Source organism: Hemibagrus wyckioides, linkage group LG07 (genome assembly GCF_019097595.1).
Source record: "Hemibagrus wyckioides isolate EC202008001 linkage group LG07, SWU_Hwy_1.0, whole genome shotgun sequence".
In the NCBI taxonomy this organism is placed as follows: domain Eukaryota; kingdom Metazoa; phylum Chordata; class Actinopteri; order Siluriformes; family Bagridae; genus Hemibagrus; species Hemibagrus wyckioides.
Genome location: NC_080716.1, coordinates 2,028,576 through 2,050,705, shown reverse-complemented (window position 1 = coordinate 2,050,705; position 22,130 = coordinate 2,028,576). Strand labels below are relative to the sequence as shown.

The 22,130-nt window shown below is 42.1% G+C and overlaps 3 protein-coding genes across 4 annotated transcripts; 2 read left to right on the top strand and 1 right to left on the bottom strand.

Moving 5' to 3' along the window:
* Nucleotides 1-1,656: 1,656 nt before the first annotated feature.
* On the bottom strand, nt 1,657-12,057 carry rc3h1b (ring finger and CCCH-type domains 1b). Of its 2 annotated transcripts, XM_058394684.1 has the most exons (19): nt 11,902-12,057; nt 10,147-10,538; nt 9,318-9,438; nt 8,879-9,118; nt 8,625-8,800; nt 7,927-8,127; nt 7,687-7,819; nt 6,697-6,928; nt 6,292-6,531; nt 5,876-6,069; nt 5,340-5,761; nt 5,091-5,255; nt 4,667-4,819; nt 4,362-4,581; nt 4,185-4,278; nt 4,004-4,100; nt 3,489-3,653; nt 3,222-3,322; nt 1,657-2,590 (listed from the first exon to the last, which is right to left on the bottom strand). In XM_058394684.1, exons 2-19 carry the CDS (start codon nt 10,375-10,377, stop codon nt 2,434-2,436), a joined length of 3,342 nt encoding a protein of 1,113 aa, XP_058250667.1. In that variant the 5' UTR covers nt 10,378-10,538; nt 11,902-12,057; the 3' UTR covers nt 1,657-2,433. The 2 variants fall into 2 exon arrangements, with proteins under 2 accessions (XP_058250667.1, XP_058250666.1); XM_058394683.1 differs by having other exon boundaries at nt 4,004-4,278.
* Nucleotides 12,058-18,210: 6,153 nt separating this feature from the next.
* Nucleotides 18,211-19,637, top strand: LOC131355869 (uncharacterized). The gene is made up of 2 exons (XM_058394410.1): nt 18,211-19,286; nt 19,444-19,637. The coding sequence occupies exons 1-2, from the start codon at nt 18,215-18,217 to the stop codon at nt 19,635-19,637; spliced, it is 1,266 nt and encodes a 421-aa protein (XP_058250393.1). The 5' UTR covers nt 18,211-18,214.
* A 208-nt stretch (nt 19,638-19,845) lies between these two features.
* Nucleotides 19,846-21,341, top strand: LOC131356866 (uncharacterized protein KIAA1614-like). The gene is made up of 4 exons (XM_058396107.1): nt 19,846-20,041; nt 20,147-20,268; nt 20,444-20,616; nt 20,759-21,341. The coding sequence occupies exons 1-4, from the start codon at nt 19,889-19,891 to the stop codon at nt 20,950-20,952; spliced, it is 642 nt and encodes a 213-aa protein (XP_058252090.1). The 5' UTR covers nt 19,846-19,888; the 3' UTR covers nt 20,953-21,341.
* Nucleotides 21,342-22,130: the final 789 nt, after the last annotated feature.

Here is a 22,130-nt window from a genome sequence, read left to right as displayed (position 1 = left end):
ATTCCGTTTGGTTTCTGGCAGGAAATAAAAGAAAAATTTGAAAACTGACCGCAATGGAAAACACTAGCTTCCTTCCACACACACAGGAATTCGATCGCATGTCAATTTTTACAAGATGCTAATTTTCCTTTTCTTGCTGGCCAATAATGTTCAGACAATAAACTGAAAGGAAATAATCATCATCATCATAATAATAACAAGAGATTTGGAAATCCTGTGTGCCTTTGGAAAATAAAGGTCACAGAAGGATTCGGTCTGCTTATGGAAATACTTGGTCAATACTTCGTTTTAATCTGCTTATAAATCCATCATTTTTTTTTTAATCATCATTATTAACGACTTAAAAGGTTTGCACTTTTTGTTTGAATAATTTGGTTAAGCTAAAAAAAAAAAACAAAAAAAACAAAACAACGTCCATCATTTCAACTTGCTGCTTCTAGAACAGAACAGCCAGAAAGTTTGCAGCCTAGCGTTTGAGGAAAGTGCAGTCTGCCCTCTTCCGCATACATCTGCCTCACGACTGGCTAAGCACCCATTTAGCACCGCGTTCTTATAGCTGATGGGATTGCAGCTCATGATGACTGCTTTTCTGCTGCTCAACTGGAAAAGGCAAACTACAAAAGGGGGGAAAAGGTCTAGCGGTTCTTGGCACCTGTGCGGATGTAAAAACGCACGTTCGTTAGACAAAAAGTATCTGACTGCTTGATATAATGCAAACGAAGCGACGTCAACGAAGACCGCATTCCCAGCTGGAAGCCGGCCGACCGTTTCGTCTAGGCGAAAGCATCCGTCTCTGCGCGGCCAAGGGTGCATGCTCTTCTCGAGCAAAATTATAAGAATTCCGGGGGAAAAAAAACAAACTATAAATCATTAATACGATAGTAATCACGATAAACTAGAGCACGAAAAATAATCACCACAAAAAAAAAAAAAATATATATATATATCTATTTTAAACACGTTAAGAGTTTGCACCCAAAATTGGAGCTTAATATCATAGTCGGTCTCAAGAGACTAGAAGGAAAATGTTGCACGTGAAGAATGTCATCACTATAGGAAGACTTCAGAGCATGTCCACGTCTTGATCGGGTTTCAGGGGCATCCTTATCGTTACGTTTGGATAGTTATGCTTTCGTGTGGGGAAAAAAAAACAAAAACAAAAACACGCGGTCACGGTTGAAGCGAGCCGTTGCGCAAATCGGTTCCAAAAGAAAACAGGCCAGGTTCTAAAGAGCTCGGAATCCTAATCGTGTTTCACCTGTCCGAGGAGTCGTACTGCTGACGCCTTGCTCTCCTCACGTACGTATGGATACGTTCCGAGCACAAAGACATTCCTTGTTCCCGTGCAGCAGCTTAACCTGAATATGCGAACGTGACCAGAAAACCCACGTAAGCAACTTCACAGAAGTCAGGGAGAATTGACGGGAATTTGCAAAGGAGGTTCGCGATCCACGTGTCGCGCGAACGCGCTCGCTCCCTCTCTCGAGTCAAAAAGCGTGACGTTACGTCTGGAGAGAAAAGAGAAACAAAAAAACAAACAAGAAACGGCGGCGCTGCCACTCCGGCGAACACGAGGATCAAAAAAGACGTTCTTCCTCGAATAAAAAAAAGTACACGCTCGTAGAAAAAACATGGAAGAAAGTGCTTGTGTATGTGTTTGTGTGTATTTTTTTTTATTTATTTCTTTAGACATTTGCATGCATTCTATAAAACAGAATGCTCCAGACGCCCGACTTAGAAATTCTGAACAGTTCTATAGCCAAAACCATAAATTAAATGAAATCGTACGATTGATTCCGTTTATCCAGACCCTCGTGTTCGCCGAAGCAGCAGCTCCGGATCGTCCGATCGATTCTCGCCACCGTGTCGGTGTGCACCTTGTGTGGGAAAGCTGCAGCGATGCTCCATACAAAATGGACTGATAAAAGGCTTTCCATGCTACTGTTTATTTTTTGGTCTGGTCACGTCATATTCGAGGCTGCACGGATTTTTTTTTTATTTTTATTTTTTTTTAAAGAGCACCGGTTGCTACAGAGAGTCGGCTCGCTTTTCTCTTCCTGTGCCGCGTTCATTAAAAAATAGAAATGCAGAGGAGGAGAGGAAAAGAAACGAAAGTGTACAGGATAATCAAGATGCCCTGGTTTCCAGGCGATGAGAAGTCGTTTAAAACAAAAACAAAAGCTCATTCACAGAACAAAAAGGAAAAAAAAGATTCATAATCACGGCAGATACTGCTCATTTCTTTTTCTAAAATAAAACAAGTGTGTTTTGTGCATGCATGTAACAGCATGCAGGTGTGTGTGTGTTCCTTATATTGGCGCATTTCTCTTCAAAATCGGCGTTTAAACGCTTTTGAATAAAAATGACCAAAATCTCATACAGAGCACTGTGTGTGTGTATGTGTGTGTGTGTGTGTGTTGTTAGAAGCCGCTCTTAAGAATGAACGACTCCGTTCTTTTGGAGCTCCGATCCGCTTCCCGCTTGGTCTCCGGAGCACAGGCTGAGCGAAGACGTCTTATTGGTCAGAGAGATCATGGATCCCCCGACGCTGCTGGCTGGCACGATGCTGCTGACGCCGTTTGAGACGTCGCTGGAGGAGGGAGGAAAGGTATGCAACGTGTTACAGTAAGTATTCTACAGGTACTAGAGCGCAACTAAAGCACTCAACAGTTCTAGTTAGCATTAATTCTCTCCCCCATGACTAGCTTAGAGTGCTCTCTAGAGTAGTGTTATCATCATCATCATCATCATCATCTCTGGTGATCCTCTTCACTGTAGGTTTGATCATTTGGGCTGCTTGTGAGACTTGACTGCGTATTAGTGAATGTCCAAAAATACCCAGACATGCTGATTCATTTCAGTTACACTGCCCTGTTAAGATTATTTTATTTAAAAAAAAAAAAAGCATTTGATCATAAATCAAAATATCCATCTATTTGTATAGAATTTAGTCTTCCATGTTGTTTCCTTTATTGTTTTTCATCTGCAGTGTAACAGCTGGAACTCAACCCTCCGAGCCCTCTAGTGTGTTAAGGCACATGCCATATGCAGATATATATGCTATAATACTCACCCTCTATATAACAGCACTATTATAACTAGTCTTGCCATCTTGCATTTTTATTTATTAGCACCAACTTGCTGTCGTAAATGAGAATAGTTCCAGTGATTCAGTGTGTGTGTGTGTGTGTGTGAGAGAGAGAGAGAGAGAGAATACTCACCCCAGTGCTAAAGAGAGCTCCTCCAGCTGGGCTTTATGGTCACTCTGGCCGTTTTCAGTGGCCTTTAGTTTGTATTGGACTTCCTGTGCCACCTGGTTCTCCTGCAACAAGAGGCAAAGGGGGTTGTAGCACCTACACACACACTGTGTATTGACATCCATTTCCTGTTAACACTGGTGTAGCTTTGTCACAGTAAGTAAAGCAGCCTGAGCTGCTCGGTTACGTTACACTGGAACGATCTTCACGTGGAAAAGAAACATGGGTTACCATAGCGATTTCACGTGTCCGCTTCCCTATTTCCCTCTCGACGTGGTGAAGCTCGAGGCTGAGCTGCTCGCTGGACACGGTGCCACCCACAGGCCATTTAGCAGCCGGAGGCTGAGCGTTCAGAGCGCTGGACTCTCGCTGCAGCAGCATGGAGTTACTCGCGGCCTGCGTACAAGACAGTTTTAATCAACTCTTTCTGTAAACGGAAAAGAATATCAATGATCCGCCTCATCATGCTAAAGAAGAATCCCAATATGATCTATACAAAATATTTACATTCTATAATACATGTTTGTTGGGGCTGATGTCAAAATTGGGGTTGGGGGACCTCATCAATTCAGATCTGTAATCAGATATCAGCTCTGTCTGCAATGTCCCGGAGTAAATAATCAGGTGCAGTTTATAAAGAGATACACAGTACTGTATATAACAGAAAACGACAGATGTAATCTTATTTTATGGCTTAAAAAAAAACACATTCATGAGGCTTTGAAGGTCGTCAGAGGCTTTTTCACCTCCATGCTGCGGATCTGCGTCTGCTGACTGATCTGCTGGTTGACTTGCTGAAGCTCCATCTTCAGTTGCTCTCGATCGGGGGTGGACACGGGCAGCCTGGAGGACATCAGATACAGTAATGAAATAAAGTAGTAATGAAATAGAGTTACTGGCTGAGGGGGGGGAAAAAAAAAAACGTACCGCTCACTGAAGTGTCCCAGAGAGGTGATACTCTGGTGCTGTGGGTAAGACACACTGCCCCAGCCGCCACCGTGGTTTCCGTATGAGTAATCAGCTATGAAAGAGTGCATTTTTTTTACATTTAACAATCAGTTTAACAGCCTGTCATATGTAATTAAGAGGTAAAAATCATACTACCTGCCATGGTGATGTGTTTGGATCCAGAAGCCTGCGAGGACGCCATGGCCTGCACAGGACCTGTCGTCTGGTAGCCCGTTTTTGACGTGCGGGAAATGGCACCGAACGGCGACACCGTAGGCATAGGGCCGAAAGGAATGATGGGATCGTCGTCTTTGGCTTCTGCCGAGCGCCGCTGTCCGTCCAGAGGCGGCTCCCTCAGACCCTTTCCCTCAATGTTCTGTATAAGAAAAAAAAGAACGAGATTTAGGAGAACGGAAATCGCTCAGTGAAGACAGCTATACCGAGCATAGAAGGCAATGTACCATCATTTCCACTGCTCCTGCGGACACGCCGTCTTTCGGTTTGGGATCTTTGGAGCTGATGTATGAGCCGATGGTATCACATGACCACGGTGAGAACTGCCCGGTGTAGTCGGGTTCTCGGGTGCCGAATGCTTTGGAACCGTCCTCTATGTACTGCATGAGGCAAACAAGTACAAAAAAAATCAAATCAGTTGCTCTAAATCAGAGTTATTGTCATAGTGCGACCCCAATGAATAATAATAAGAAGAAGAATACTAATTATTTATTGCATATTTAAAGAATCCTGCCTCATTGTGTCAGTGTTTAGTATAAATCTAAATACTGTTAAAAAGTAGTTACTGCTAAAAATTTAACATCATTGCCTTAAATCTAACATGACATCAGGATGTGCATGTAAAAATTCCAAAAAAAAATGCCGCCATGCCTGCGCCTCCTGAGGGTATTCATTGGGGAAGGTGTGAGAGGGCAGAGTCGGCGAGGCAGCGAACGGTGGAGGAGAAATGACTTTTCTCTCCTCTAGCTGGTTCAGCAGCTCCTTACGCCTGCGGTGCAGGTAGTCCAGGCTCGGCTGGGAGCGGCCATAGGGGTCCTACAGAAAACAGGAAGTACGATATTTGATGTTAGAGGCTTAACTTAAAAGTTTACAAATGTCTGTAATTTTAAACCAACTCACCGGTATATGGGACCTGATTTGCCCGGGATGTGGTGCAGGGGGGTAATAACCTTCTGGGGGATATCTCTCTCGGGATGCTGCCTCAGGGTGGTAGAGGGAGTTGGGGGCCCCTGGAGTGGGTGGCTCATGCGCAGGGCTCATGCGCACTAGGTCGTCTCGGGGTGGACCGAAGGGCTGAGGGGGTGGCGGCGGGGGAGGGGCTGCGTACGGGCCGTGCCGGCGGGCATCATAGTGAGAAGGGGGAGGGTAAGGGTGGGCACCGACACCTGAGAAAGGTGGTCCCGTGTGGTGGGGAGGTGGGTACTGGCGTTCGGGGCCATAAGCAGGGTACGGGTCCTGGTACGGGGCATCTCCCGAGGGCAGAGGGTTACGGATGTAGCGGGGTGACACGTACTGCGTCGGCTGGTAGGGGTACGGGGTGCCTGAAAGAGAGAAATGACAGCTTGCGTTATGAATACATATTAGTCATGTGGACTTTATGTTCTCTTGACCTTAATACTTTTAAAACATTTCAGCACCATCTGAGTTTGACTCACCAGCAGAGTACTGGCCATCATACTGCACCCCAGACTGCACTCTGGCCTCAGGATAGAAGAGCTCAGGTTGCTGTTGTGGGTAGAGTGGTGGAGCGCCACGGGGCACACCGGGCATCTGCTTGGGCACGGGCAGGTGCTCGGTCCTCGTGTGGGCAACTGCGTGTGGGGGCAGGGGCAGGCCACTCTTATCCAAACTGCACAAGGTTTAAAACAAGGAACAAGTCAAACAAAACTGACCAGACAAGTAATAATAATAATAATAATAATAATAATAATGAATTTTTCCACTACCATCAGTAGACAACAAACTGATTCGGGTCAGCTGACTGAACTTATTTTAAATAGCCCACATTAATTAAATTATTAGCTACATTCAATAAAACCGAAGCAGTAGACATTGCTTAAGAAAGTCGTACGAATCAGGCGGAGATCCAGGAGCACTCAGGCTGTCCATTTTGGGCTTCCGCATGAGCTCGTACGGCGAAGGTTCGTGTCCACGCGCTAAAAGCGATGGCGCCGGCGGTGGACACGGCGCCACGATGCCGTTGGTAAGGGGCGAAGGTTTACGGGTCACGCCCTCCAGAGGAACTTCATCGGGTAACAAGGAGGGGCCACACGGAAGTCTCGGGGCCAGGCGCTTGTTCATCTTACGGTACCTGAGGACACGAAACCGACAATTTCATTCCATTTCTGAATTTGTGAAAGAAAGAAAAAATTGCAAAAGCAAACTTATCAGCAAAGATGCATTTCTTTTTAAATAATTGGGGTGGGGGGGCAGCAAAAAAAAAGTAATTTGTGTAGCGTTTGGACATAATACTAACTTCTCAAGCTCTTCCTGCGAGTGGGCGAAGGTGCAGCTGGCTCCTCGGGGGCAGCCCCCTTTCTGCTTCATGTCACGGCACATGTAGGTTTTGTACTTGCTGTGCTGTGGAGGCTGCTGCTGCTCCGTCCCCTTCTTGCTGTGGTTCTGGATGAAGTCCACGAGCCCGTGCACCACCGTCTTCACTGCTACCAGGCCCTTCTCCAGCTGCTCCCACGTTGGAGGCGGAGCATCTGATAACAAAATAGAAATAATATCATGGTTTAAAAACTTCCCCATTGGCCACATATGTGCAACGTGAATAATGAACATGAAAGCAGATTAGCATGCTTGGGTGGAATGGGGGGAAGTGCGATGTCTATTTATTTATTTATCTACTGCACACTTGACGCCAGACTAAAAACCTCCAGAGAACTTCCCTTTCCTGTTTGTGCCTTCTTCCTCCCCACAAGACAATCAGAAATATGACGTGGTGCCTTAATATTTTTCCTCTGAATTCGACATATTTACGTTTCACATATCTCGACTCTGGGTCATGCTACAAAATGCGTGCGTTTTCATGTCGGAACATGTCACTCTGCCTGCTGCCTTTTGTTTCCCCCTTTCTTTCTCACACACCATGTACATCTGATGCAGCTCCTGATAAGAAAATTTAGCTTCAGGTTTCGACAAACGTAGTGTTTATCCGGCTGTTCGCCCTTGGGAGATCGATTGAGATAAACGGGGAGAAATTTGTTTCCTTGAAAGATGAGAAGAAGAGAAAGTTGTGTTGTTGGTCTTTTTTTTTTTGTTTGTTTGCTTGTTTAAACAATGCTTTTATAGATAAAGAATGCATTTAAACACTGGTAATAGATATCTTCTAGAATATTCATTAAAGATGTATACTAAACAATTTCTCAAATCCAGATCTTTCAAAAAATCTGTATATATATATATAGAGACTTAACAAAGAGACCTTTTTGAACAGTCTGCTGAGTATTAAAGCCTATACCTGGACTGGGGTCGATGTTGGCCAGCAGCTCTAAATGAGGTCTGAGCCGGTTCAGGTTGGCGGGGTCGCCCGTCCTCTGCAGAGCTATAGTCAGCTCCTGGACGCTCTGCGCAAAGGACGCAGGCGTCTGCAACTACGCCGTGAACAAAACAGGGGAAAAAAAAAGATAAAGGGATGTAAACTAGACAGCTCGCAACATTTTATTAACTTGTAACATCATAATTAGACACGATATAAAACCTTGTCGATGATGGACTGCATGTGGGACTTGTGCGATTGGTCCCCGTAAAGCAGAGAGGACCACTGGTCAGGGGCGATGCGCAGACCTCCCTCCATTGCGATCTGGACGATCTGAGAGTCATGCTCTCTCCGCAGAGCCTCGTATGTTCGAAACTCCTCTTTCAGCTGCATCAGGGACGAGTCCTCATCTCTCTTGGTCACCTGCAGCATCATAAGCAGAGGGCTCTATCAGTCATATAACCGCTATAACGTGGTAATTAACATATAGCACATTAGCATGTAATTACAATGTACTTAGAGATAATAAAATTACACGAGTAAACAAGGTGACAGGAGTGCCGTAAAATAATGAGGCAAAAATTACATGTAAGTATTATATGCCTCCTTATTTGGAAATATGTTTGTATATACACAAACACACACACACATTTGCGTCATACAGCCTGAGACATGACAGAATTCTTGCTTTTTCAGGATACTCGTATATTAATATACCAAAACAAACACATTGCTTCTGACTAGTTTGCAGTGTTTGTCTTACAATATATTTATGTTGTAACATTTTGTCATTTTTAAAAATACAGATATAATCGGCCGAAACAATTTATCCGCTTTATCCTGACGGAAGCCCACAAGAACATGGGGAGAACATGTCAGCAAGATAATGCATTCTCACCGTACCACCAAAATGCACTTACTTTAAAGCAGGAGGCACGGTAAAGCAGCTGAACCACGTGTCCAATGCTGGTTTTGGAGGCCTGTGGGAATCTGGGCTCCAGACGCTGTACCACAAACAACACCAGCACCTTTCTGGACAGAGCAGATCCGTCCTCCAGAGCCAGCAGCACCAGTTTCAAGGCCTCCTCTTGCATGGCTGTGGATTGAGACCAGTATGTCAGAATATCGCAGGACAATACGGACACGGAAGCTAAACTGACGGGTTGGGACTTACCTGGTCCGAGAAACTGGCAGCCCCTGGCGCGGACGGCGGCCCACAGATTAGAGGAGAGCTGCTGGGGGTTCTGATGCTGCAGGATGAGCTCTGTGACGGTGCGCTCTCCCAGCGAGCGAGCAGCACGCATGGCACGTACCCGGCCCTCTTCCTCCACCAGCTGGCAGTGCACCAGGGTCACCAGCTTCCTCTGCATGGGTCTGCTGAGCATGCTCTGTGCTGCGTTACTCAACCCCACGCCTAAAAAAGAAATAAACAGAGTGAGAGAGTTTGTCTGGAGCAACATACATGATTAAACACTTTGTGTAGTGAAGAAAAAACAAAAAAGATGAATACTTAAAGTACATTCAGAGGTCACATGCACAGGAAGTCCTTACTCTAAACATTTCTCCACATTGCTAATCACAGTAATAAAACTGTGGGGTTTTTTTCTACCTACCTCTTGCACTGCTGAGAGGTTTGAGGTAGAGGGCGAGCTCCTCCACACACTGCCGCGCCTCATCGTAGTGCTTGGTGTCTTCCGGACTAGTAATGAGTGCCACAGGCTGCGGTTTGGGCACCTAAGGGAAGAAAAAATAAACTAAACACACAACAACTGTAACCTCTCTCTCCCTCTGCTACAAGTTTCCACAGCAGACTACACCATGGGGCAGGTGTTCGTTTGTTTTCCAGCTTCTACACTCTTGAGCGAACTCAAAAGGGCTCAACAATTAATCCAGAATACGAAACGCTACTGAATATTAAGGAAAATTCTTCGCTTTCAAAGATTACGATACCCGAGAGCCACTGTAATGCTGTTAGGATAGTATGGTATTGTATCATATCTCCTGCGAGCTCTCCGTACTTGGATGTCTATACACGAGGAACAGCCCTATTCGAACGGGATTAGTTTATCACAAGGAAGGTCTATAATGCTTTAATTCCTCCTTACTGATAAAACCGTTTGCACCGAAATGACCACGAGCGGTGACGGGTTTCTAGAGTGCTGTATTTTCTACCAACACGGATGCTTACGTCACGTGGTCACGTGACTACGTTCCGAGTCACAACATGTCGTCCAAGCGCTAGGAGAGAAGTGAGCTAGTGCTTGTAGTCCAAGTTTTACTTCGCAGATTACGTATATAGTTAAGAGTTAACAATATATACCCCAGGACCATAAGGTAATACCGCCCAAGCAGGGCTTATGAAAAGAGTTTTACGAGGACACCCAGCCCCATGTTGTTGTGTTCGATTTAACAGTATGAGGTGTGGGCTAACGGGTTTCTGACCTGAGCCCCGACGAGCTGCAGCAGGGCCGAGTTGACGGGCAGCTGCTCGATGTCGGTGTTGATGGCCGTCTGGTCGAAGGGGCAGGCCTTGCGGTGCAGCTTGTTCAGGCACATCTTGCAGACGGTGTGGCCGCACCCGAGGCTGATGGGTCGCCGCACCGTCTCCTCGAACGTCTGCGTGCAGATGGGACACAGCAGGAACTCGGTCCATTGCGGCGCTTGGACGGGCATCGTCACCGGACGGTCTACATGTACGAGCCAAGGCGTGACCGTGTGCGTTTCATTAAACAAAAACAACAACAAGCAAAAGATTCCACTGGAATCAGAAGAGGTGCGTAAATAACAACGTCCACGCGTCCTGGTGGCTCATCACATAGTGCGGGACCTGAAACCTGAACAAACAAACAGAGACAGGATTAAATGGAGACTAAACTCTTTTTTTTTTTCCCCCCAAACAAAATCTGAAACATGAAACAATATGGTCTTAAAAGATACAACAGATGCATGCAAAACAAAACAGCCGGCCATATAGCACCTTATAACCGCGTTATGTCGTGTATTTCTATACACTTAACATCTCAAGTCTGTTGTTTTGAAGGATACAGCTATTGTTAGTGCTGCTAGTAAGTTATCTAGTTTGGCTCGTGCGTTTGCTAAGTCATCTGTCAGTGCCACTACTTGGTAGTTGTTAGCTAAACAAAAAAAAAATAAAAATAAACAGATTTAATATTTTAAATGAAGCCTTTGACATGTCTTTTACATGAAATAAAAATAAAATTAGACGAATTATAACCGTCGTATCCATACGAATATTTTAAAAAAATTATTCACACAGCTGGCTAGCAACTCAACCCGGCTAGCATGCTAGCATTGTTTGCGGTGTTTTTAAACGCAGCTAATTTTACACCAACACTAAACAAACAAACAAAAAAAAGAAATTTAACCCCCCCAACAAAAATGATGTGGATTTTAACTAAGCGCTGGTAAAATAAATAAATGTAAAAAAAATAAATAAAACAAACTAACTAATAAAAAAAAACTCGCTGAGGTAAGTGAATACCTTCGCGCGAGCTAGCTAACTAAATTTAGCACGATAGGCTATTATGTAACACGGGGATTATTACGAAATATATCACCAAAACCGTGTTGTTTAAAAAGCTGAAACTGATAACTGGGGTCACAAAAGAATAATGAAAATTACTGTGGAAATTATTTCGTGTTCATTTCGGCTACGTTATTTTATTTATTTATTTTGCTAAACTAAAAGGATGTAGCTGTGAGTGTTAGCAAAGCTGCACACAGCCTACAAGCAGAGCAAGCTTTAAACAAAACAATACCAGAATAAAATAAAAAAAACAAACAAACAAGTGTAGTCGTGGGATTTATTAAACATTATTATAAATGAATTTATGTCAAAGCGAATAAACATGCAGCTGAGAGAGAGAGAGAAAAACCTAGTTTGTGCTGCTCAACACTGCAAGCAAACCACGGCTGTGTCCCAAACAGCGCGCCGTTTAACAAGTAGTGCACTCAGGAGGGTGCACGCGCCTTCATGGCGCCCGTGGGTTATGTAGGGTGCACGGGTCGATTTAGGATCGAGCCCGGATATAGATGCTATCGCAAGTTAGCAAATCGCCGGTCCACACCCAAATACAGACATATTGGGAGGCAAAGAGGGGGAAAAAACAATGCAATGGATTTAAATGTTATATATATTTTTAAAATGAAATAACCGGAAACGACATGCGCACTTACTCATGCTTCATGAGTCCAGACGCCTTCATCTTCTCTTTAATAAAAAACACTGGCTTATTCTGTTGGTCGCCATATCGACCCTGTGTGTGTGTGTGTGTGTGTGTGTGTGTGTGTGTAAGCCAGTCACCGAAGTTCTACGGAGTTCCTCTCTTTTACTACCACACACACACACACACACACACACACACACACACACACACACTCACTTGGAAACTGCTGGTCATGTGTGGTACTGCACTTTCCATTTTCAGGGCTGCAACGAAAAATCACACGATTTTGTTTTGCTTTTCATCTTAACACGTATTATCAGACGCTGGATATTAATTAATGTCTTAGTTTTGTAAATAAGTTTACTAAGTGGCTGAGAAAACCTGGATGGAATGCTTGTTTGTAATGTTCGGGACTATATTGCTTCGTCCCAATTCGCCTACTTACACTATACTCTACAAAGTATGCACTCCTTTTTAGTAGGCATAAACAGTAGACAATCCAGGTATGATTTAAGACTATTTAGGAAGGATTAACATTTAGGAAGTATATACTCTAAGTTCTACGGAAGACCCAGGGGGCGGGGCATGGAGAACATGGGCGGGGCTCATTCAAATATCTATGATGTCATAACACTGGCCTAGCAGCTGTACTTAAAACGCATTTTGATATTAATTCTTAATGTTTCTAAAGAAATTACACCTTTTTTTTATCCAAGCGAGCTGCATAAACATATTATATGCACTGATATGGTTACGGTTTCTGTACGATGTTTATTTAACATTTATAGAGCTTGTGCTTTCAATGTTTTTCCCCCCACAAAAGGCTGTTTTTGCTGTATTAAATTAAAGAGAGGAAGCAAGAAACATTTATAGCTGTTATAAGTGAAAGCAGGAGCTTTATCTCAAAGACATTAAATTAAACTGTAAATGGATTTTTTGAAAAAATAAAGTACAACATCAAGCCACCTAAAGGAAAATAAACAGGAAAAGGAAGGAGACTCCATTCCCAGTCTTGACTGTAGCCATGGAGAAGGATCACGAATGGACACTTTCACAACAAGTGGAGATGGTGGCACCGTTCTTTCCAAGCCGATTTCTCGTCCAAGGTATCGGACACCTCAGAAAGGTTTTTGGAGAGTGGGCCACTGTTTCAAACAGAGAGGTTGATTCTTTACCAATAACCATGAAGAACCTCGTAGTCGCCAGGGAGGAGGAGCAGAAGCTGAGAGTCAGAGGTAAAGTGGTTCACAAAGATTTGATGGGATTGGACAGCTTGGATTGTGCTTTCCAAAGATACTTCCAAAAGGAACAAAATCCACCAGATGTACCCGAGAGAGAAGATATTTCAGAGGCAGAGAAAGCCCACATCATTAAGCCCACTTCAGTCATTCTTTTAAAAAAGTACATTAACCGTAACTGCGTTATATAATAAGGAACATGTCCAGTAACACAAGCTCGGGATCAAACCAGGGATCTCGTACTGTATCATATTGTCATTCATTATTCATGTTGTCATAGATAATACATCACGGCTGTGTGTGTGTGTTCTGCTTAAATATCCCATGCAGTAGACATAATGGTGTTTTTTTTTAGTGTTTTGTTTCATAGATAATTCATCAGAAGTCTCAGGTCACACACAGACTCCCACTCTGAGCAGCACCATCCTTAAAAAGGTCTCTATATTAATACATAAACAAAATCATGAGTGGAATGCGCCGACTTACGCAATAAACCCTGCAGTCCGTGTCCGAGGCATTAAAGCAGGCTTTTATTTCCCATTTTGTTCTAATCCGTCCGATTTCTGCAGGGATTAGCAGACCAATCATGAATATTGAGCGAGGGATGACATGCTTAAAGATAAATACGGGTTTATTATACCAGTACAGGTGGACGTGGCCAGGATCGAGACATGTGTCGGATGTCTTTAGGAGGCATATATTCAAGTAGGATATACGTACAGAGAGGGAGGAAAAAAATGACGATTTAAGTCCATCAGCGATGTTGGAGGAGCTGCAAATGGAATATCGCTAAAGGTAAGTAATTTTGTTCTGAAAAGAAGAAAAGAAATTCTTCTTTTGTCAAGAAGAATAGCCTGATATATCTTTCATAATATTTATGCATTCAAACTGAGGTTATAGGCACAGATTATATAACATTCTTGCGTTTTGTATCAGTTAGAAAGATTTCCAAGATAGGAAAGTCTTCAAGACATTTGAAGACTTTCCCATGGCTGTCCTCAGGCTAAAAAATGGGTTTTTTTTTTTGCTTTGTAGGATCTGCCACTGCTAATAAAAGAAGCAAAAGGAAAAGAAGACCTCGCAGCTCGAGCGCTACAAAGCAGTGGCATGGAGGCGAACGCTCAAATAAAAAATGCTGGCACACAGACATTTCTTCACATGGTTCAATCAGCACCTTGCTCAGACGGCTGCTGTAATTCTCCTTCAGACTCAGCTGTATCTGCCTTACAGTCAAAATTCAAGGAAATGTCACAGAGGCGATCTAAAGGGAAAGAAATGCCTGACGTTCCTCTTGAAGGTCCGTCAGAACCTTTGCAGAAGAAATCAGATAAGGAAGCATCGTCTTTGAGCATCCCAGAAGTCAAGAAGTCGAACAGCAGAGCTGATGTACAAAACCTCAAAACTTCATGCCACCTAAAGGAAAATAAACAGGAAAAGGAAGGAGACTCCATTCCCAGTCTTGAGTGTAGCCATGGAGAAGGATCCCGAATGGACACTTTCACAACAAGTGGAGATGGTGGCAAAGTTCTGTCCAAGCCGATTTCTTCTCCAAGGTATCGGACACCTCCCAAAGGTTTTTGGAGAGTGTCCCATCCAGAGATCACTGTTTCAAACAGACAGGTTGATTCTTTACCAATAACCATGAAGAACGTTGTAGTCATCAGGGAGGAGGAGCAAAAGCTGATAGTCAGAGGTAATGTGGTTCACAAAGATTTGGACTGTGCTTTCCAAAGACATTTGCAAAAGGAACAAAATCCACCAGATGAACCTGAGAGAGAAGATATTTCAGAGGCACACACTACCAAGCCCACTCCAGCCATGCTTGCAGAAGGACAGTATCAGCCTCAACTGGTAAACAAGGGTGAGATCTTTTAGTTCTTCATGGACAGAACTTAGGGGTCAGTTGTATTATTTTATGCAACAACCTTTTAGTCGTTTGTGGAGTCCCACACTGCTGCAGGACAGTGTTCATGATCTGTGAGCAGATGGCTCCATTCCTTTTACGAGATTACAGATGTTGGGGGCTGGGAGCAAGAGGACTATGGATAATAACGTTTTAATACCATGTGATGAAACCTGAGGCTGAAATCTGCCGTCCTGGTTCTCAGAAATGTTGTGTAACTGCCGAAAGACAGTGTTAGATTTTGAAAGGTTTACCACAACCTTTTCCAAGGCGTATACTATAAAAAAGTCAAATAATAGTCTGGCAAAAAACCCTCAGATTTATCACAGCATGTCAATCAGGCAAACTGGGCCATGCCTAGACCAACTGGTGGGTGACCCAGAGGGTCCACTGACTTGAAGCAGTGAAGCTTAAATTGTGTCTCTATGCTAAATGATACTGATAAAATTACAAATATGGTTTTGGTGTATTCCCACTTGTTTTTATTGCTCTCAGAGTCCGATTCGGCAAAGAGTAGTCTTCTACTCTAGAATCTCTCTAGACCCCAGGTTCAACAGGATGGATTGCCTTCATACTATAGTTTTGCCAGATCAGGGGAAGAGCAAGTCCTTCAAAGTCACTCCTTGATGCAGGGTTTCAATACATGAAAGCATTTGGAAGACTTTAAACAACTGAGCAGTTGAGGGTTAAGGAACATGGTATCAAGGTAGTCCTCTGATTTGAGCTCACAACCTTCCAGTCAGTAGTCCAACACCTTAACCACTGAGCTGCCACTTCCCTTCAGTACTTTATTACATGGGGAGTGGCAAGTGTATCAAATCTCCCAGGTACATCAGAATCACTTCCTGTTCACAGACTATACTGACTACTGACCTTTGCCTTGATCTTTCAACTTCTCTCTTCATTTGCCTTATAATCTTGATATTCCGATAAGATCCTTCTTTCCATCACAACTAATTCTTCACCCACCACGATAGTAACCAGTCATGTATGTTTTGGTGGAATGGTTATCAAATGGGGCTTGGAGAACTTTTATGACATCTAGCTAACATATAACATTCTCTATTCACACTCTTGTTCACAGCTAGTAGCAAATGAATGTTGCTACTCGACATTTGGTTTTTGGATGTTTTGGGGAGAAAACTGGAGAAAACTCATGTAGACACGTGGAGAAAATTCTGTATTCTATTTTGTTAGTTGTCCAACAAATTGTAGCAGTAAAATTAGCAACAATAAGACGTCTTTTTGTCTTTCCATCTTCTTGTATAGGGTTACCTCCATCTTATAAAGAGGTTAACTGGGAGACAGGAATCACCCCTGGAACGAATGTTGGGTAAAGAAAAAACTTTTTGGTCTATTTTATTACACATTTGATTAATCTCTTTTTTGTCCAGTGCACAGATCTGGAACAGATTAAATGTCAGCAGTCGTATGTGCTGTACACAGTGGAGAGATCTCTGCCTATATGTACATCAACCCGTAATTTTTTTCCACATTGATGCTAGAAATTCGGATGCCAAACAATGACTAGCTAATTAGTGACGCTAACAATTTAACTAGCTAACCCATTTTATACAGTGTGAAAATATGAGGACAGTAAAAACAAAGCCATTTTTTTTTAGCAACATTATTCTCTCAAAAGTGAGTGTATTGTATGTTCAGCTTCCAAAGTTGATCTTTATTTGTATGGACTGCTAAAAATATGGATGCCAAAAATAATCTGGTTAGTTTTTTAGAAGTTGTAATTTCTATTAAAAATGTCTAACGTTTAAGGAAAGTTCCTCAGTTCTAATGTTTTAAAGGTGTTAATCAAAATCAACCACCTTCATCCTTCAAAGTTTGAATTGCTTTTTTGCATATAGTAAATATTCACATTGAATATGATGTTGTACGAATCACAATAAGAATTATTTGGCCACCGTTTTTCTTATCTGTGTTCTATAGAGCCGACTTGAGTCTAAGCGCACGTCACGAGCAGGCGAAGCGTTTGCTGGAGAGAGCCAGATTAAAGGCTCGATCTCAGAACCAAAATAGTGACCCTGGAACTCAAGCCACTCAGAGAGAAGTCCTGTAAGTCTTTTGACTTTGTCTTTTATTTACAAGTCCTTAGAGGAGCCACAGTAGCCACCTGATTGGAGGCACTTGTGAATAAAAGTCCATATTATCATACAAACAATTACTTTTGTAAATGTTTTGAAGTAAAATTGTTGAACATTTGATAATGATAACATATAAACTAGCTGAATCATTAAGGTTAAGAATTGATAGAAATTTAGACTTCTAGTCCTTAAATGTCACATCATGTACAACTACCAGGAATTCAAATCATTTTCTACATCAAAAATCTTAGGTAAAATAAAATCTCAAGTATAAACAATTAAAACCAAGATATAACCATAGTGACAATGTAATTATACTATATTGCGCCCCACCTTGCTGTAGTTACACATGTCAGTTATACAACAGATTTATAGACAGCATTGAATCAGAAACTGGATCCTGTGATGTAATGAGATGATGTTGTTCACCTTTAAAGCCATGCAGTGAGTTGCATAATCATGACCTCAGCAGCCAATTATTATCCGGGATGTCCATTTTATGTCATTAATCCTCTCTCACAACGAACACAAAACCGATCACGTATACACATCGACAAATTAATCCTAATCCTCTACAGTTTTATCTGTAAAGTCGGTTAATCCATTTAACATGGCATAATGCACTAATGTGGTGTTTAATGACAGGCAAGAATTTTCTCCTTAATTCCACGAGCTAGGATAATGGAGAACATTTAAGTTTGGGGTGGAAGAATAATTGGAAACAGCCGACCGTCATTACTTTGAAGGCAAATTCAAGGTTAAGTTTAGTTTTCTTCTAAAATACATTTGAACTCTTTGAAGTCTATCGTCGTCACACTTTTTTTCTTAAGTACCTTTTTCTGTTAAGTTCCTCATATTAACATCCAATCATCATATAAAGCCAGTACTGTGACTTGAACACCTAATTTTTTGGATCAGTAACCCAGCCACTAGCCACTGAACCATCACCCACTGACTCAATGAGTATGGTTCTTGTGTCACTAAAGAACCATCTTGTTTGAGAACTATTTCAAACAAAACTATCGAAAACCCCTCAACCAATTTATTCTGTTTCTCTTCTTCAACATTAGGGAGTTTTTACCGATGCCTAATCCACCACCGCAGATCATCACAACTACTCATGAGCAGAAATTACCTCTGCCTGTCCAGCCACAGGATGTCCGGAGCAGGAACAGTGAACACGGTGCTCACTTGCAGAGGCAAGGGCAATTACTCAGTCATGTCCACTTTGAGGATGAGTCAAAGAAAGAGACAGAGTGTCACTATGTAGATAAAGTTTGTAAGCGTAAACTGGGGTTGATGGACAGTTCACTATTCAACCAGCAAATAAAGACACAACTGCCTATCCTAGTCCCACAAGGGAGCAAAGATTTAGGATCAAGCCATGGAAATGTAGATATCCCTTTGGCCATTCTGACTAATCAAGGAGAGCCCTCTCTGAAGCCTGAGAAATGTGAAGCTTGTGGGAGCATACTGACACCTAGTTATCCCAAAGAACCTAGGCAAAATGCAGAGGGACAAAGAAGCTCAGGTAATCAGTTAGTCACATCTGGTCAATCAAGTCATCAAATCATTCAACCAAAACTTTTAAAAGGTACTTTGTTGTCTGGAAGTTCCAGCCTGGATGAGAATACTGAGGCTGCAGGACCAAGTGATGCTGGAGAGAGAGTATCAGCTTTCGGCAAGCTCCGCAGGCGGAGTCGCAAAGGGGAAAACAGAGTCGAGACGAGTCACGGCCCTTATGCTCGTGGTCAAGATCTCTTGGCACAACGTAGGAATTCTAGGACCAGATCCAGTCTGGAGGAGGTGGCTGGGCCTCGTTCCAAACCTGCACGAGGTGTTACTTTTGCTATTGATTCCTGTATCCCAACAGCAACAAGCTCCAGAAACTATAGGGATCCTTCCGGGATACAGCTGCCCATCAAATCAGCTTTGAAGTCTGGTTCCAAGAGCAGGCCAATAGAGCAACAAGGGGTGAAGAGCCTGCCTTCAGTTCAGGAAGTGGAAAGAAGTCCTCACTATGCTGTTTCTACCCCTCAGGACCTTGGTGCACCTTCTCAGGTTTCACAGGTCTCCTCAGGACTCACTCCTTGTATTAAACCATCCTCTCTCAGATACTCCTCACCTGTGGGAACTCCAGTAAAGCCAGTGGATGGTAAGCATTATCACTAGGGTTTCACTGTTGTTTGTGATGTTAGTTCTCTTATTTTTGGATTATTAACATATTTGTTTTTCCCAGTCTTTAAATAGCTTGAATAATTATACCACTGAGCCTATATTTCTGAATCATTCTTGTATTCTTTATTCACTAGCCCTTTCACCAAGCGAAGATTCCACCTGTGCTGCATCTCGTCCACCGGAATGTAGACCGATTGTCAGAGGTGCGGCCATCTCGAAGACTGAAGACTTGAGAGCAGAACTTCTGAGATCAGAACATCGCAAAGCTGAATTACAGTGGGACGAAAATTTCGGTGCATCAAGGTATGTTTATTTATCCCAACAGTAGTCAGTTGTTAGATCAGATCAGATTTCTTGCTTTAGTGGAAACTTTATCCCCAACTCATCCCTTGTGGATGATATGGTATATTTAGCCAGCCGAATAGCAAAAGGCTTTATTTAATCCGGATCAGGAAGTTCTTAGCAGACCAATACTTCAAGACCATAGTGGTTATTAATACCCATGTTATTTTTGTTTTTAGGAGAACATTGGAGAGGGAAGGGCGACCCAAGCTCTCCCTACGCCGCTTTTTCTCAGCCATGGGTCTGAACAGCATGGGAAAAATGGTGAAGGGCAGCCGGTCCAGCAGCATGGAGCACCTCTCGCTCTCCTCAGCCAGAGCTTCTCCAAGCCCAACTCACAAAGGCCAAACTCTGTTGCAGAGAACGCCCTCTCTACAGGCCCTCCATACTGTTAGTATAGCTACGTATCTATACTGGAAATCTTCTCAAAATCTGTTTTTAAGATTTAAATAGCATTAAATATGCTTAAATAGCATATATATTTATTTCCACCAGGAGTCTCCTCTTGCTCAGTTGCGTAAAGCTTCTTCTGTACAGAGCCTGCAGTCTCCAAAGAAGAAATATGAGCGCTCAACTGTCCTCGGAGAGCTTCATTTGCCTCTTATTCTGGGACCCAGGTTTGTAGGGAATGCTAATGTGTGAGGAATATAAAGTTCTGTTGAATTCTGTATTCTGATTGGTCATGAAAGTGCTCATTAATTTGTTTTACTCAACAGCACTGTTGAATTCTTCAATCTTAAAAGCAAGGTTGTTTTATATTGGGTTTTTCACAGGTATGCTTATCTTTTCTAGGGATCTTCATGTTAAAAAAGGAATGGAAAACTTAGACGCAGCTCAAATTTCAGGGCCAATGGGACGAATTATCCAGACTTTTCCTGATAGCTCTTTGTTGTTAGAGCTCACTAGACCACTCAATGCACCATTCGGCTTTGTCATCTCTAGAGGAAAAGGTCGACCGGACTCAGGTACTGCTCTTCTGGGTTAAATATATCGTTTTGCTTATCTAGTTTATTTTTAATGACCTAGATCAGTGTTTTCTTCAAAATAATGCAACATTGTCTTAGTGCTTGAAGTATCTGCACTAATAAAATGGACCTCTCATCATAGGAATATATGTAGAACAAGTGGGAGGCAGCGTCACGGAGAACATCTACACCAGCCTTCTGGGAGTAGGGGATGAAATCCTCGAGGTAAACGGAGAGAAGGTGACTGGACTGAGCCTCGATCAGGTCACCTGTCTGATGACCCGCGAGAGTACGGCTACTGTCCGGATCCTTCCACATCGCTGGATTCAGCACTGAACTGAAAATCCAATACCAGCTACTATTTTTACATTTTTATGGATGGAATGTGCACCAAGTCCATGTTTATGCTGTTACTATAGAAAAAATAATTGCTGTCCAATCCAAATAAATCACCACCTTATGACCAAACAGATCTGAGTATTCAGCAGTGTAAAAAGATAACATAGCTAATGAGGCTTGAAATGCATTAAGGCTAATACAAGTATATACCTCGGCTACCAATCTTAAGCTCTTGTGAACATTCAGTATTAATTAGCGTTAGAGGGCATTTGATTTAGAATTAGGGTTCTCTGTGTATTGGTTAGTTTTCTTTCTGCTGTAGTCCTTTCTGCTCTAAGGAGATTCTATTGTTTATGTCTATACAGTTTTACCTCAGCAATGACGCTCCTCCCATGTCAACAAACTGAATGTGAAAACATGTAGCATCTTTGAATTTGAATAAATAGAAATAAAATTAATAAAGTTAAATGCCTTTGTCCTGCTGCATGTGGAATAAAACATGACAAAGTGAAAAAAATCAACCACTGGGCCGTGTTCTTTGTTTAACAACAATACATCAGTACAGTGCTGTGTAGATTACATTTCAGATAATAACAAGATAATAACAAGATAATAAATTTGGCTTATTTACATTTACAAATAAGCAGGAAATATATATTTTTTTTAAAATGTCCTGCATATAAATACATCCACTTTGAAAACATACAAACAAATAACATTTAAAATACTTACTTTTTTGTATCTGTTCAAGATTCTTTATTTGCCTTTGAAATTTAGGCAAACAAATCTACTAGAAATTGATTTTCTTATCCGTGACTTATTTTGACAAATAAATAATAAATTAATGTATTTATTAAATTTAAAGTCATGTTCTATAATATTAAAATAATCATTCTCTATTTATTTAATTAAATAACAATCAGACATACAGACTAATAACATATCCAGTATATAATGTTTATTTATTTATTTATTTATTTATTTATTTATTTATTTAATCATGTACTTATTTATTATCTATTATTTATTTATCTATTGAAATGTGATGTATTTAATTTTATTCAATTAGAATTTTTCAAAAAAATGTGCTTAATTACTGTATTATTTCAATTATTTCATAAAAATGTTTAATTATGCAAATAACTGAGCGTGTGTTCAGATCATGGCCAGCTCCA

What these genes read in the sequence shown, in the direction of transcription:
- rc3h1b (XM_058394683.1), bottom strand. Translation starts at nt 10,377, where the DNA reads ATGCCCGTCCAAGCGCCGCAATGGACCGAGTTCCTGCTGTGTCCCATC. An exon ending in TGCAGCTCGTCGGGGCTCAG is followed by an intron (nt 9,439 to 10,146) that starts GTCAGAAACCCG and finishes TTCTTCCCTTAG; the next exon opens with GTGCCCAAACCGCAGCCTGT. An exon ending in CGCAGATCCGCAGCATGGAG is followed by an intron (nt 3,654 to 4,003) that starts GTGAAAAAGCCT and finishes TCTTGTACGCAG; the next exon opens with GCCGCGAGTAACTCCATGCT.
- LOC131355869 (XM_058394410.1), top strand. Translation starts at nt 18,215, where the DNA reads ATGCCTAATCCACCACCGCAGATCATCACAACTACTCATGAGCAGAAA. An exon ending in TCCAGTAAAGCCAGTGGATG is followed by an intron (nt 19,287 to 19,443) that starts GTAAGCATTATC and finishes TTTATTCACTAG; the next exon opens with CCCTTTCACCAAGCGAAGAT.
- LOC131356866 (XM_058396107.1), top strand. Translation starts at nt 19,889, where the DNA reads ATGGGTCTGAACAGCATGGGAAAAATGGTGAAGGGCAGCCGGTCCAGC. An exon ending in CTCTACAGGCCCTCCATACT is followed by an intron (nt 20,042 to 20,146) that starts GTTAGTATAGCT and finishes TATTTCCACCAG; the next exon opens with GAGTCTCCTCTTGCTCAGTT. An exon ending in AAAAGGTCGACCGGACTCAG is followed by an intron (nt 20,617 to 20,758) that starts GTACTGCTCTTC and finishes CTCTCATCATAG; the next exon opens with GAATATATGTAGAACAAGTG.